At 45.1% G+C, this 16,423-nt stretch overlaps 1 protein-coding gene and 1 pseudogene across 1 annotated transcript in view; one reads left to right on the forward strand and one right to left on the reverse strand.

The window, feature by feature from the left end:
• The window catches only part of GABBR2 (gamma-aminobutyric acid type B receptor subunit 2), a 324,860-nt gene extending 318,929 nt beyond the window's left edge, over nt 1-5,931 (forward strand). The window contains exons 16-18 of the mRNA XM_006096509.3: nt 323-452; nt 3,049-3,166; nt 5,766-5,931. Of these exons, the coding sequence (XP_006096571.2) occupies nt 323-452; nt 3,049-3,166; nt 5,766-5,931 (414 nt within the window). The remainder of the gene's footprint in view (nt 1-322; nt 453-3,048; nt 3,167-5,765) is intronic.
• Nucleotides 5,932-13,789: 7,858 nt separating this feature from the next.
• LOC102433787 lies at nt 13,790-15,104 on the reverse strand (annotated as a pseudogene).
• Nucleotides 15,105-16,423: the final 1,319 nt, after the last annotated feature.

Raw genomic sequence — 16,423 nt, forward strand, 5'->3', positions numbered from 1 at the left:
AGGCTTGGCCAGCTTCAGAGCCTGCACTGGGATGCTCTCCCCTCCCTGGGCTGCTCCTTGAGGCACAAGGCTGCACTGGACACATCATTGCAAAGCCCAGGCCCCTCTCATCACAGCTCCTCCTGGAACAAGAGCTGGCAGGGCCGTCTGCATCTCTTCCCCAAATGCACCAGCCCCTCTGGCTCTCAGTGCCTCCCTAAACCAGCCTGAGGCCCAGCCCTGTGACCCTGTGAGCCGCTTCTTGGCTCTGGAGGCCTGGCTGCCAGGGCCGGGGCAGGGGCTGGGCTGGAGCTCTGACTCACCTGGAGCCTTTGTCTTCTAGCTCGATAAAGACTTGGAAGAGGTCACCATGCAACTGCAGGACACGCCAGAAAAGACCACCTACATTAAACAGAACCATTACCAAGAGCTCAACGACATCCTCAACCTGGGGCACTTCTCCGAGAGCACAGGTAAGAGGAGGTGGAGTCCTGCAACGTGGGGGCCTGGGTATGAAATATCAGCCATCAGCCTCCCGTTTTACAGATGAAACCGAGGTCAGGGAGGGGCGGGCTGGTCGGAAACCACACAGGCAGAGCTGGAGCACCTGGAGCCCATATTTCTGGCCACAGTTCAGTGCCCATCTAGAGCCCCACTCTGCTGACCCTGAGGCTTCAGTTGCTCCTGTACACACATGGCCAGCGTTCCGTGTTCTGATGGGGGCACATTGTTCTTAGCAAATAGATCACATGTACTCCTCCAAACGACATGTCTTAGTTTCCAATGCGCCACATCAATGTACAGGAAAGGAATCGTCAGTAGGAGGTGACATGACCCTCTCTCCCCACAACCACCTGGGAAATGAAAGCTGAAGTAACACAAGCCATTTTGGTTTCAGCAAAATTTTAGATTCCAGTGTAGGTAAGAGTGTGTGGAACTGAGAACTCTCCTGCAACGTTTTGGAAGCCAGTCTGGCACTCTCCAACTGTTAGATGTGAAACCTCTCAACCTAGCAGCTCCACTAGCGGGAGCCCGTCCTTGGAAATACTCCCACGTAGGCAAAGATATAGACACACACTGTTCATCACGTTATTTTTAGGGGAGAAAAACTGGAATTAACATAAATGGTCATTATTTGGGGTAGTTTCGTTAATTATGGTACAATAAAACAAGGCGCATAATACAGCTATTAAAAAGTAAGGTGGGCCCGGGCTGGTGGATCAGTGGTTAGAGCATCAGCCTGGGCACTGAAGGGTTGTGGGTTCGATTTCCAGTCAAGGGCATGTATTGGATTGCAGGTTCGATCCCTGGCCCCAGTCAGAGTACATGCAGGAGGCAACCTATCGATGTATCTCTCTCACATCGATGTCTCTCTCTCTCCCCTGCTTCCCTCCCTTCTACTTTCTCTAAAAAGAAAATCAATGAGGAAAAAAAAATCCTCAGGTGAGGATTAACAAAAAAAAAGTGATCTATTTGTGCAGATATGGCAAGATCTCCAAGTGAAAAGCAAGATGAAGACTAGCATTATGATATATATAAATTGCATGTGAGTGTAAGTGCATTTTTAAAATTATTTGGAAGAACAGACACCAAATAGTTAACAGTACCCACCTGTGTGGAAGGATGGGTGAGAAGGGAATCTTTTACAATTCATTTTATATACTTCTCTATTGTTTGCATTTTGTCGTTAGCATACATTCATTTTTATTATAAAATTAATTTTAAGTCAATGAAAAAATCTTGTTTCTTTTATTATTACATGAGTAATAAGTATTCTTATTATAAAATTAATATATAAAATTATAATTAATTTTACCATATATAATATAGTTAATATATTAGAAAAGCAATATTATAAATTTATTGTATATTGATTGTTTAAAATGTTTAAATGGAGGTAACAAGGAAATTGAAAGAATAAAAATTATTTCTCGTAAAAGGTGGGCATTTCAAATTAGTAGGGGAATGAATTATTTAATAAATATCATTGGGATAAAAATAATGTTTCAGTGGATTGAGCGTCGGCCTGTGGACTGAGGGGTCCCAGGTTCGATTCCGGTCGGGGGCATGTACCTTGGTAGAAGAGAGTATAGAAGAATTTATAATCTCAGAGGAAGGAAAGACTTTTTAACTTCGATGTTTCTAACTCTCTATCTCTCTCCCTTCCTCTAGGTAAAAAATCAATAAAATATATTTTAAAATAAATAAATAAATAAATAAATATCATTGGGATAAAAATAATGTTAGATCCTTACACTTTACACAAAAATCCAAGTAGATAAAAGATTTAAATATAAAAGGTGAAACCATGAATATGCTAAAAGAAAGTATAGAAGAATTTATAATCTCAGAGGAAGGAAAGACTTTTTAACTTTGATGCAAAACACAGAAACCACAAAAGAAAAGGTTGACAAATTCAACTACAAAAGAAAAAAATAATTTTAAGCCTCACCCAAGGATAAGTTTTTATTGATTTGAAAGAGAAAAACATTGATGGGTTGTCTCCTATTCATGCCCTGACCGCACTCTGACTTCGAACTTGCAACCTAGGTATGTGTCCTGACCGGGAATCAAACCCACAACCTTTTGGAGTACGGAGTGAAGTTCCAACTGCCTGAGCCACCCGGCCAGGGCCAATAAGAACATTTTTTCACAGTGCAAAAGCCATCATAAGTAGTAAAATAATTAAACAACAAGTAAGCCAAAATATATTATAACTCAGGTAACAAGCTTATTTCCTTAGATATAAGGAGAAATTATATGTTGCCTACATTGGTTGACCTGATTTCACACCCCCACCCCCATTTTATTATTTTGTTCTTGGAGAAAAGGAGGGCAGGGGGCATACCATACACATCTCCAGCACACCCTTCCATCCCTGGGTGGAGGCTTTTCCGCTCCCAGCCTTGGTCCCAGGAGAGCTGCTGAAGAGACCATGGCTTGGAGAATGCAGAGGGATGCTGGACTCTTTTGCATCCTCTCTCCTGGGGCAGCATCCTAAAAATACTGCATTGTCAATTTTTAAAAATCAAGTTAATATCACGTGTTGTGACGTTGTTTTGCATTCAGATGGAGGAAAGGCCATTTTAAAAAATCACCTCGATCAAAATCCCCAGCTGCAGTGGAACACAACAGAGCCGTCAAGAACATGCAAAGATCCTATAGAAGATATAAACTCCCCGGAACAGTAAGTACCTTCTCCTTGAGAATTGCTGCCAGAGTACCTGCAGAACAGTTTACAGTTTACCATGCACCATGTCTTCATGCCCATTATTTTATGTGAACTCCACAGCAATCCCATGGTGCAGGTCAGATGACAGTGCTCATTGTACAGATGAGAAAACTAACATTGAAAAAAGAAGGTGACTCGTCAAAGCTCATCCGGTTGCTATGTGCAGGAGATGGGATTTGAACTTGGGTCTGTCTAATATCAAATCCAGGTTCTCCACTGTAGCACATCGGCTTTATTGTGTATAAAACTTAATCTTGCTAAATGCATGTTTTTAACAATGATTTATTGAGACCTACTATGTGTCAAACACAGCAGTAAAGAAAACAGACAAAAATCCCTCCCTTCGTGGGGCTACCAATCTATTTGTAAGACAATAACTTAATTTAAAAAGCGAAACCTAGTATGTTAAATGGTGGAGAAAAATAAAGCAGGGAAGGGGGTTAGAAGTATAGTTTTAAATAGGGTGGTCAGAGAAAACTCAATGAGAAGGAAACTTCTAAGCAAAGACCTGGACATCTCAGTTCGCTTTGTTCCCAGTGGTAGTTTTTAGTTCTTCCCAGCTCACAACAGATTGGAAGCAGAGATTAGAAAGGTCAACCCTGCAAGTTGGCTCCTGGGAAGTGACAAGCAGTGAGAACCAGCAAAAACAGCTGAATCACCAACTGCCTTGCCATTTGGGACCATTCAGTGTTAGAGCTAATAGCCTCTCCACCCAATTAGCTCCAAGGCTCACTGGCTTACAGTCAGAACTATTAGTGATGGTTACATGGCATGCGTCAGCGATTTACCTGTCAGTTCCCTACATTAGAATGTCAGCACCATGACAGTAAGATATGGGTCCTTCATATGTCCCTTGGACTAAACACAGGTTCAAGAGCTGAGTAAGTTCTTGGCAAGTGTCTGATGAATGAATGAAAATGTAAACAGGATGCCACCAGACAGCAGAATTCTGTGGCTCTGACAACCAGACAGATGCCCACCTTGCCCAGTTAGATGGCACCCTTCCCCAGGTCAGAGTTGATTCTTCAGCTCCCTTGTTCTGGACTCTTTTCCAATACCATCTTGCCTTAAGGAATTGGTCATAGTTGATGTTACAAAGGTTCAAAATGAGATCTCTAACACCCTTATCTCGTGAGCACCTGCAAAGTATCTCTTGAGAGAAGCCCTTTTGGCCAACAGGTCCTTAAACGGAGTGGGGGCAGCCAGCCCTGCATCTGTCCCCATCCATCTCAGACCCCGACCAATGCCCTACCTACAGTCCAAGCACAGCCTGTTGCGTTGAGGCAGCCACTGTGATTGGCCTCCTCCACAAAACTCTGTGGTTTAACAGAAGCAGAAGTCCCACCTTGTTTGTTTCTGTGAGCAAGTTACATAAACTCATCTTTAAAACGGGAATACTGCTTTTGCCTTCTGGGTTTTTGTGGAGATCTGGAGTTTCGTCCCACCTGCATGGCCAGGCGCTGGGGACACAGCAGGCCTAAGAATACAGGGAAGGCAGCTTCCCAGCTGCCATGGAGAAGTGCACAAAGCGCAGCTGAGCGCAGCAGGGGTGGTGGCCTGCGCACATCCCCCCAAAGCAGCTTTCCCAACAACTAAGGTGACTTCCTGACCTGCCCATCATGGTGAAGAATGATGAGAAGGTGAGCGTGGAGGTGTGGCAGTAGGAGGGAGTTGGAAGGCAGTTCCATTTCCAGTCTGCTCCTCCATCGGTCAAGCAAACCCTCCCCCAGCTCCGGCTCCGGTATTTCTGGCTGCATTTCAGAAGTTTCTGAGCGCTCTGGGGGCTCAGAGGAGGAGTGGGCTCATTCTCTGGGGGAATTTGCACAAAGGTGACATTTGAACTGGATCTTAAAGGAACAGAGCTCATCAGATGGGAAGTAGAACAAGGTTCTCCAGGCGGGAGAACAGCCTATGCAGAGGCGTGGAGAGTGGCCATGAGCAGTGTTTTAGGGGAAATTAGCTGCTGGAGGGTAGAGCTTACAGAGAGAGGGGGTAGAAGATCCAGCTGGAGAACCTGGCAAGAGGCAGATCTTAGAGAGCCCTGAGTGTCCCATCTCAGTGTTGAAGAAATAATGCTAGTCACCGAAGACCAGGAAGGAACCTTCTGGAATTGGCCCAGCAAGAAGGGCTGAGTTCCTGGACGAGGCAGGGAGGCAGAGCCAGTGGGGAAGGATGGGTCAGCTGAGAAGCCTTTCAGGGATGAAACCCAAAGCCACGTCCATGTGGAGGCCTGCAAGTGTAGACAATGAGGGCTGTCTGTGTTTGCAGAAAGCCCTGTTGAAAGGGCAAAGCCTTATTCTTAGGAATCACTGGAAGCTCAAGGAGCACCCTCCTAGCTTACTGTCTCCCTGGTTATTGCCAGGACGGTACAGGTAGGCCTGCATTAAATACCTGCTAGACGGGTGAATGGTTAGATGATCTTGAATTCAGAGAATTCAGAGAAAACTGTGCTACTACCATCAGCCTCTTAGTCGAAGCAAGTCCAGGGACTTTCTGGTGAGCAGCCAGATAGCCTCCCTTAACACTCCTCCCTCTCTCTGTCTCCCTGCCACAGCATCCAGCGCCGGCTGTCCCTCCAGCTCCCCATCCTCCACCACGCCTACCTCCCGTCCATTGGAGGTGTGGACGCCAGCTGTGTCAGCCCCTGCGTCAGCCCCACCGCCAGCCCCCGCCACAGACATGTGCCACCCTCCTTCCGAGTTATGGTCTCGGGCCTGTGAGGGTGGTAGGCCTGGGGCTGGGCCTCCCCCATGACAGAACCACACAGAGCAGAGGCGTCTGCTACAGGAACACTGTCGGATCTGGCTGCGGAGAAGCTGGGCGCCGTGCTGACCTTGAGGGACTCTTGGATGGCACTCAGGTGGACAGGATGGGGCGCACTTGGCACCTGACCTCGCGCCTTATTTGTGAAGTTTTTATTCTCTCACAAAGAAGAGGAATGGAAATGACTTCTTCCTTAATGTCTGCAAACAGGAGGAACTGAAATATTTGAAACTTTGAGAGAAAAAAACCTAGACAAGGAAAGAGTCACTAGAACTCCAGCTAGAAGTCCTTGCACAGCCTTGGGAAGAGGATGGGCTGCTGGAGAAACGGCCTTCGCCTCTGCACACCCATTGCTGGCTGCAGACCCCAGGCCAGCCCTTCTCCCCTCTGGGGACAGAGGTGGGAAGGGCAGTCAGGCCCGCAGCTGCCAGTCCAGCCAACCAGCCTTCCTGGAGCAGGGAGCCCGCAGGAAGGGCAGCCAGGCACAGCTCTGCAGCAGGTGGCCCAGGGCCGGGGTGCGGGAGCAGGCTGGCTCACATGCCTCCTGGTGGGACCTTACTCTCTGATAAATGCCACACATTAACACAATAACACCCGTTCTGAACCGTGGGGATTTAGGGCACGTCACTGCAGACACGCTCTGCAGCATTCACCGACAGTCGGTCATGCACCCACCTCATTGGCCATGTCCTTGTGTTTGTATCAGGTGTTCCTGGTAATAAGGGGGGCCACCTGAGCTAATCATGGGATGTCTGCTCCCAGCATACACAAAAAAGAAAGATTGTGCACTTTAACCTCTCTCATCAGGGCCCAAGGGCTTGCTGGGTTGTTGCTGTTATTGTTTTTTCCCACTGACTTTGTTTCTGACCAAAGTGAATCATGGGCATTCTTCTAGAAGACATCCCTGTACTCATAGGGGAAGGAGTTGCTAGCTGAGGGCTTCTCTCAGCTTCAGAAGGCATCCTTCAGTCCAGGCAAGCTGGTGAGCTGTGCCCATGGGAGTCACAGGGGTGATCAGTCAGCACACTGTCACTCTTTCCTTGTAGTTGAACCCCAAAGAGCACCTCCTGAGAGTAAGACACACCTGGGTTCAAGTCTTTACTCCACTGCTGACTCCCTCCATGATCTTGGGCAGGTCACTAGCGTCTCTCTGAGCCTCAGTCTCCCCTCTCTAACAAGTTGGGCTTGAAATAATACCCATCCCTGCCTATCTCACCTGATCTCATGCAGGAAAGCTTCCTACCAAACAATGAAGCGACCTGATCCATGAGGTATCAGGATGACCGTGACCTTTAGCCCTCACAACAGCCAGGGGAGTGGCCCACAGAAGCTCCCAACACAGCCCTCTACCAGGATCAGCTGGCTGAAGAGAGGCTCCCTATGACCTTTGTGACCTTCCTAGACAGGTTCATTCTTTGCTGAAGAAGGGCCTGAATGACAACGTCCAGGACATCTGCACAACTGAGCAGTCGCTCACTCCCTAAAGAAACCTAATGGCAGCTTCCACAGGCAGGCAATAATCCCTTCCCAGACCACTGATGTCAGGAATATGCTGCTGTCACCACCAGGCTTCGACAAAAGGGCCCACGGGGATCTTACCATCGCCAACATTTCAGAACACCCTATTTCACGTAGTATAGCTTTCCTCTCCCCTCCCCCAAAGAGAGGTTATGGAGGTACTGTAGCTTTTAGGGGAAAAAAATGTTCACACATCACAGGTCAAGTTGAAGTCATTGTCTGTTTAGGCACTAAAAACCGGTGTTGTCACTCACTGTGTATTACAGTATTTACTTGCTTTCTTGATTTCACCAAAATCAGATTTAATTTAAAGGGTCACATTAATTTTTCAAAGAGAAAGAGACAATTCATTGTACATAATGTATACACAAAAAAAAATACCTGTAGAAATATTATTCCAGCATAGCAGGGGAAAAAGAAACAAAAGTATTGGACAGTCGGAGGTGAGTGTGTGCGTCTGTACCCCATTGTGACTCCTGAACGTGCACAGTCTTCTAGGTTAACCCACAAAGTACATTCTCTGTCTTACTGATACTGTAGGTTCACCCATTTTTTAAAATTTCCCTGCAAATAACAAGACCCACAGAAGTGACTCTAGCTATTTAACGGTCTGTTCTTTTATACGCAGCAAACACACCGCACATTTCTGAAAAGGCTTCATTCAGCCTGAGGTGTTTTCCAATGATGTTAGTGCACAAACGCTTTAAATTAGACTGGAACTGCCAGAATCAAATGTACATGAGGAATTTCTCGTCCCCCTATTGCATGGTATCAATTTTTAATAAATTGTTGCAAATTTGTTTTTATGAATAAAAGGGAAAAAACTGTCGTCTGTAATGCCTACTCTCAAGCCCAAAATGCAGGTCATTTCAGGCCATCTTCCTCTGCTCAGAAACTCAAGGGACAGTTCTGGGGTTGCCTGCTCAGCATTGTTCCTTCCGAAGCTGCCCGCCCTGCCTTCTGCTGACAGCGCAGCCCTGTTACCATTTGGCACAGCTTCTGGCCACAGGTGATGGATCTAAAGTGGGAACCTGACCTGAGCTGGGCCAGTAAGTCCCTTCCCCAGGTCTCCATGTAAAGCAATGTAGTCAACCACAGAACAGAAAAATGAAGCCAGTCAAGGACAGCTCTTCCTGAAGGCCAGCAGCACCCTGAGCCTTCCCTGCTGGGGGGTGCAGGCCTTCCTTGGAATCTCCACTCCTCCAATAAATCACCCTTTTTGTCAGGGTTGGTTCAAGTTCAAATCTCATCACTTGGAACCAAAAGGTTCCTGACTAATCCAGAAACCTTACTGTTCCCCCACCCCCAGCCCTGACTCCCCCTCCAGACCATGACAGCTGGTGAGATTTGGCCCCTGCTCCTTTCCAGCCTCATTACCCGCCTCCTCTAACGGACAATAGCATGCTTCTTAGGTAGGAAACTGTTAGGGAAAATATCTTGACTCGCCATGGGGGCAGGGGAGAGAGATTCTGGAAACAAGGCTAAAGAGAGACAGGGCAACAGTTCGTTAGAAAGGACTAGAAATTTGGGAGGGGAAGGAGAGAGAAAGGTGAGAGAGGACGGAAGCCAAGTTCAAGTAACATGGCAAAGTGGCCAAAAGACCTTTAAGAACAGAGATGTCAAACATTTGATTTTAAGTCATTTGTGTTGCTATGAAGTAAACCCTCTCCTTCACTTCACCCCCTCCTGCAGAATGTCCCTAAAAACCTTCAGTAACCTTTACTATACAAGCAAAAGTCTTGTGGATTTGGGTGGAAATGAAAGAGACAAATACTTCTTGGATTTAGGTGGAGGCCAAAGTGGGGATAGAAGAGGTAAACCACACGGTGCAGAGGGAAAATACGCTCCCTGCACAAGCAGGAAAGTGGAGCCGCAGGTGATCATCAGCTCCCGGAAAATCACAGGAGCGTCGGAAAGGCACAGGAATGGGAAGTGTGGGTTATCCCCTCTAGATCTCGCTGGCCATCATCATCCTTGCTGACATCTAGGTTATCTAAGTAACAGGAAACATTTTCTCCTGTAGAGCCATATATCTCAAAGGTCCTGAAGGCAAAGGTAGAAATCCTAGAAAGCAAGACCAGTAACACCATGCTCACCTACCTCACAAAATAAATTCCATGCTCACAGCTTTGGAATGGAGTGAAACTGGAGAAGCTGCCCGCCTGCAGAGCTATTAGCTTGGCCGTCTTTGCTCTCAAGGTCATGGCTGCTCTCTTGCTCGGGTCCACCAGCCTGTTACTGGAGAGTTCTGGCACATGGGGAGTTAGGGCTCTGAGCCAAGAGGAAACACATTTGCTTTTTCTCCGTCTGAATCCCAGTGGAACAGACCCAGGGCAGTATTTTTCAAACTTGGAAATTATAGAGACACCTTTTAAGACGTGGTGTTGACTTCGATTGTTTTTATAAAGCAAATTACCTAAATATGTTCAAACTAGATATAAACACATGCTTACATCCTTCATGTAAAAGCCAAATAAATTTATAAATTAAATGCAAACAAAATGACAAAACCAATAGAAAACATATTAACAACACTGATTTAATGGGACAAATGAGCTTTTGCTGAAAAATAAATTGCAGCTCACTGTGCGAGCGTAGCACCAACTGCTCCCGGGCACATTCCTTTGAATTCCGCCTGCCTGGTGTGATGACTCAATTATCACACTGCTTTTCCTTATTTAAACTACTGTGACAACTTCATTTATTCAGCAGGACATGATGTCACTTGGCCCTCACTCAGCTCTAACACATCACTTCTCTATTCAATCCACCTTTGCTTTTTTCTCACGAGCCTTTGACAGTCACGGGGCCCCCCAGATAACACACACAAATCAAACGGTGATTGAGTGCTGATGCTCATTAAACGCTAGGCTTAGTGCTTTGCAGGCATAATCTCATTTAGATCTCACAGGGACTCGAGAGCAGGAACAATTACTGCTGCCCTTTTGCAACTAGACACCGGCACCGAAGGTCAGTGCCGTCCTGGGTCACGCAGCTGGAATGATAAAGAAGGAATTTGACGCTAGAGCACACCCTCTTACCACTTCCTTAAACTGCCTCCTCAGAAGTAGCTGGATTCAGATCACCCAGAACATGCCAATTTAATTTATTTTAGATTACCTTAAAATTAAAACACAATTGTTTAATGTATACATTTGCACACCTCTGAGATTCATCAAGTGATGAGATTTGAACTTGAATAGACTGAGGCTATAAACCCAGTCTGGGCACCTCTGGCCCAGGCAACGTGAGAGGGGGAAACCCTTACTGCGCTGAGGCCCAGGCAAGCCAACAACATGGAAGAAGCAAAAACAAAGCTCTCCCAAGTTGCTCATCGCCCATATCCCCCCTGACCACTGCATCTGGAGCATTCAAGCCTCCAAGATCTGACAGAAGGATTCTGCCAGCATCCAAAGGCAAGATAGAAGATGCTCACCCTTCTGGGGGCAATGCCAGCCCTGGATATGATAGTCACTGCTTAGAAATGACCAGGCTGGCAAATGCTATCAACAGTAGGTCAGAAAAGAAATATGATGGAGTATATTCACAGAGTGGAATATTATACAGCAGTGAGAATGGAAAAAACTACAACTACATGTGACAATATTAATGAATCTAAAAAATATGTAGAGTGAAAGAAGCCAGACATAAAAGAGGGTATATTGTAAGATTCTTTAATAAGTTTAAAAAGAAGCAAAACTAATTTTTAGACATCAGAACAGTGGTTACCCTGGGTGGGGAAGGTGGTATGAGGAGGGCTTCTGGGTGCTAATAATGTTCTGGCTCTTGATCTGAGCAGTGTTTACAGGCCTGTGTTCACTACATAAAAATTCTTTGAGCCCTAGCCTGTTTGGCTCAGTGGCTAGAGCATCAGCCTGTGGAACAAAGGGTCCCGGGTTCAATTCCGGTCCAGGGCATATCTTGGTTGCATATCTTGGTAGCAGGCTACTCCCTGGCCCAGTTCCTGGTCAGGGCTCGTGCAGGAGGCAAGCAGTCGATGGTTTCTCTCACATTGATGTTTCTCTGTCTTTCCCTCTCTCTTCCACTCTCCCTAAATATCAATGGAAAATTATCCTTGGGTGAGGATTAACAACAGAAAAAAAATTTCTTGAGCTGTACACTTATGATGTGTGATTATATGTGTATAGTAACACATATACATATCACACACATATGTATATTTTATATATTATACTAGTGGCCCGGTGCACAGATTCATGCACATTGAAAGGAAATTAATTAGAAAGTGGCCAGTGGGGCAGGACTGGGTGAGACGGGGCAGGACTGGGTGAGGTGGGGCCGGACATGCCCTAGAGCCAACCTCCTGCAGTCCCTCCCCGGCCAGCTGCACCTGGGGCAGCACTGTGGCTCGAAGGGCATCTGCGGTCACTGCAGCTCAGCAGTAAACCAGATTCAGGGCTAACAGTGCCCCAGCAACAACATAACCCACGACCGAAGGTGGAATTGCACAGCCAAGGAATTGGGCTCACTCCTCTCTGGTACTGGGGTGTGTCACCCGAGAACCGCCGCCACCAAGTCACCGCAGCTCGGCAGCTCCTGCGTTGAGCATCTACCCTCTGGTGGTCAGTGCACGTCATACCTACCGGACGGTCAGATGGTCGGACGGTCACTTAGCCTTTTATATATAGATATACACATAAAAATATAAATATGTATATGTTACATATACATATTTTTGTAAACATCATATACTAGTATGTATATAAAGAAATCACACATCGTTTATTATATACTTCAATAAAATATGCCTTTTCCTGGACAGTAAAAAAACATCCATTAGAGTCTATGAAGATTCTGCAGCATAAAGACAAATAGCACACAACAAGCTGAGACTGAACATACTTTGGGAAAAGGTTTTCTGCAAGAAACAGAAGTAAATGCCAAATCTCATCTGCATCTGCTCTAGTCCCGAGAAAAATAGTAAAATCTCATTTCCATGAGGCAAGAGATTTTATAGATAAATTGATGAGACAATGGGCTGAAAAGAAAAAAAGAAAAGGTGGGGAAGGAAGGAGGGAGGAGGGATGGAGGGAAAATTCTAGGATGGAGGCAGTGTCAAATTTAACTCCTTCCCTCTCCCAGTTTCTTGCTGCAAATAACCTCTCCACCTCAATAGGGGAAAATCCTCATACCATCTTCCCCACTACCCATCCCCACCAAGGGTAACCACATGCCAAGCATGTTTTATAGTGTTTATAGAATCTTGAATAAAAATAAGAGAGTTTAGAAAATGATCTGGTACAAATGAATGTTGGTCCCTACCAGCTCAAAGACCCTAGGATTCCTAGAACTCATGCTAATTCTAGTAGCTAACACTTGCCAAATGCTTTCTATGGGCCAGACACTGTGTAAGCACTTTATGTGGTTTACCTCACATAATCATGTAATAACACTATGCGGTAGGTGCCATAATTATCCTGCTATACAAATGAAGAAACTCAGGCAGAGAGGCTAAGTAACTATGTCCAAGGTCAGACATCTGTGATTATAGAGCCAGAATTCAAATACAGACCGTCTAACTCTGGGACACTAGAGAAGAAGTGATGAAGGTACCACCAAGATTTGATATTTAATTTCCCATGAGAATTTTCTCTCCCCACCCATTAAATGATGCTCCTGTATTTCTTACCAAGCATACCAAGAACATAAAACACAGAAGTCTAGTTTTTTTTTTTATTCCTCTGGCTTATAAATTTGTGAAAATTAAACTAAAAATATTCTCTCATGTTATTTGATTCTTTAAAATAAAACAAATTTAAAAGCAAGTTTCCCTGGAACCAACATTCCTTTTGTATAATCTGGTTTACATTCAGAATTTGAAATGGGATATAAAATAGAACATGTTCAATGTATGCACTGTCAGGTCATTTCTTTCAAGATTCTATAACTAAGTGCTGTAAAACATGTGCTTGGTGTGTAGAACTGAATTTCCATGAGGCTCAGTCATATAAAATTGGACTGATGGAGTAGACATTTGTTACAACGATCCTGCCAAGTAGCTGGGGAGCCCATTTTGACCTTGAATGTCATGTTTAAATGTTGTTTATCTGTTTTTAATATTTTATAGGACTAAGTGCTGTAAAACATGTGCTTGGTGTGTAGAACTGAATTTCCATGAGGCTCAGTCATATAAACATTATCTATTTGAAAATAATATGCCAAATAAACATGAATCCTTGGGTTTTATCAATTGAAAATGATATTACTCAAAAGTAGGTGTGTTAGGAAGTATATCATGATGTTTTGTTCACCAGAAAGCCTAACATTTTTTTTTTACTTCTGTGGTTTATTTTTATTTTCTTTCCTGTCTCCCCCAGCCCTCAGAAATGCCACCATATAGAGCCCAGGAGCAGTCAGCTCAGCCCCAATCTTCCCCTTGGGTAAGAAAGGGTGGAGAGAAGGGAGTCACTCCTGAGTCTCCATGCTTTCCTCCTCCTCTGCTTGAGGTGGTTCTTCTGTATTCTCCTCCACTTCCTCCCCTTCCTTCTTCTCTGGTGGCTTCTCATAAGCCTTTTCTGACGGTGTCACTATCACTCCATCCCAGGTAGATATTTCAGAAGCAGGATAGCTGGCATCACCCTCCTGGCCAAGGATCTTCCTAAAGCCACCATGTGAGAGGATTCGGACCAGAGTCTGAGCTGTGTAGCAGACCATGTCCTGCTGTTCCAAAGTCATGACCGTGTGTACTCTGAAGGTGCCACTCTCACAGGGGTCTGTGATACCCATTGACCCTGGCAAGAACAGTCCTGCAGCCAGAATCTGCAAGCAACGCCTGTATGCCACATAGAGGGCCAAAGGCTGTCTGGTGGGGTTGTTCATCACAGCATAGTGCCCGAGTAGGTCAAGGATCCAGGGTGTGAGGGGCTCAAAGCCAGGAAACCGAATCCTCAGGTCCTTCAGAAGTCTGATGAGAACTTTAACTGTGGACTGAGAAGCATTTTCTTCAAACCAGCGAGCATGTCGGATGGCTGCTAAGGCACTCTGCAACACCTTGATGTCCAAATGGAGTTCTGGATCCAGTTTTCGGAGATTGGGTGGCACTGTTGTAATGAGAATCTTCACTGTAGCATGAGAAGAACTGATCTCAAAGCCAGTTTCATTGGTCAGCATGGTCAAAACTTCAGAAAGATCCTGTGCTCTTAGGCTTTCCACGACTTTGTTCCCTAGGGCAGCAACAGCTTCCAACGTTGGCAAAATCTTTAGGATTACCACCAGGTCAGCCACATTATGCCCTGTAGTCATTGTTCCCTTTCTATATGATCCAACCTGTCGCACTTCTTCAATTTGCACTTCAAATGTCCCTGGAGCCACAATCAAATTGTCAATCACATTGTTTATTTTTGTCACCAGAGAAAGGATAGAGGCCTGTTCAGCAGAATTAGGAGCAAGGTCCTGATTTCTTTTCAGCAATGCCTCACTGAAGGAAGATTCATCAGGTGCTGGCTTAACCCGAGGGAAGGCCATTTCACACAAATAGAGATCAAATGGGATGTGGGGTACAAAGGGCCTGAACCCTCCTCCCGGGCCTCCTCGGGAACCAAAGCACCCGCCACGACCTCGGCCTCTGTCGCCCCTCATGGCGCCCTAGATCCTGAACCAAGCCTTGTTGGGGTCCAACCCCAGCAGGTCCAGGGGTTCCCAAAGGTATGGACGGAGTCAGCGAAGAAGGAATGACACAGTGGCAGCGTTCAGTTGATCAGCAGCCTAGCCAGGTTCTGTAGCCAGGATCTCCAGCCAGGTTCTGTGTGTTATTGTCTTATTACATCTGTATTTATACCAGTTGATTTTAATCCTATCAATTTCTATTCCAAAGGTTAGGGCGTTTCTTATCTCCATTCCAGGGAGTAAAGATTATGTAGCTTAATCGTGATTGTTCATAGTTAAAGTGATTAACTACCCACCTGGCACTTAGTTAAGAGGTTTTACTCCCTCCCTAACTTCAGGGAAAAATCCCTATCTGGGGAAACAACCTTTCTCGGAGAGGTGACCTTGGTTAAAACACATAGCGCCAAGAAGGGGAGCAAACATACTAAGAACAGTATGCCATATACGCCAGGTCCCTTGAAACATATGCTGTGCAGATGTTTCTTCCCTGCAGCGACTGTGTCAAACAGCAAGGATAGACCGGCTTCCGGCAAATCCTAACATTTTTAAACATATTTTCAATAAGACTGTACTCTTTCCTTCACAAGAGAATTAAAACTATCCCATAGTAAGAGAAGAAAAACTTCAACATGGAAAACACCTCCAAATAACTTAAAATATAATGTTCGTTAGAGCATGTAATAAACCCTTATTGAACATGAAGAAACACAGGATTTTGTTGATAATCTGTTTCTCTTGCCTTCACTAAATAAGTGTGTTGAAGGAACATGTAAGATACGTTTTTTTTAAGGATGTCAGATTATTAACCTGCCTGTTTGGGTTCTGCTGTGGGAGGGTTATTCCTGAGTGCCTCTTTTAAGCCCTTTGACAAAAAAGCTTGGAAACACCTAATGCGGACAAGGGCAGTACACCACAACGGCCACTAGGTGGCACTTCGGGACAACCGCTTGCTCTGCAGCTAACAACATCCTCCACGAGGAGGGGAGGGATATTAACTCTATTTTGATGTAATTACCAGAAGTGTATCCATTAGGATATACAGCAATTAATGCATTTAGGTCAACAGGAGTTCCTAATGTCCCTAAAACTCAAATATTACACATCATCTTTCCAACCTTACTGTCATAAACATACTATTTTTACCTAAATAAGTTTTGCGAAAATAGTTTTGTGGCCTGCTTTTTCAACCTAATATTTTCCGTAGAATTCCATATCCTTCTGCAAAAAGTACCCAATCAGTTACTTAACCAATTTCAGATTTTTGGTCATTTATATTCCTTCCAGTTTTTTTGAAATAATAAGTAA

Source organism: Myotis lucifugus, unplaced genomic scaffold, assembly GCF_000147115.1.
Source record: "Myotis lucifugus unplaced genomic scaffold, Myoluc2.0 scaffold_180, whole genome shotgun sequence".
Taxonomy (NCBI): domain Eukaryota; kingdom Metazoa; phylum Chordata; class Mammalia; order Chiroptera; family Vespertilionidae; genus Myotis; species Myotis lucifugus.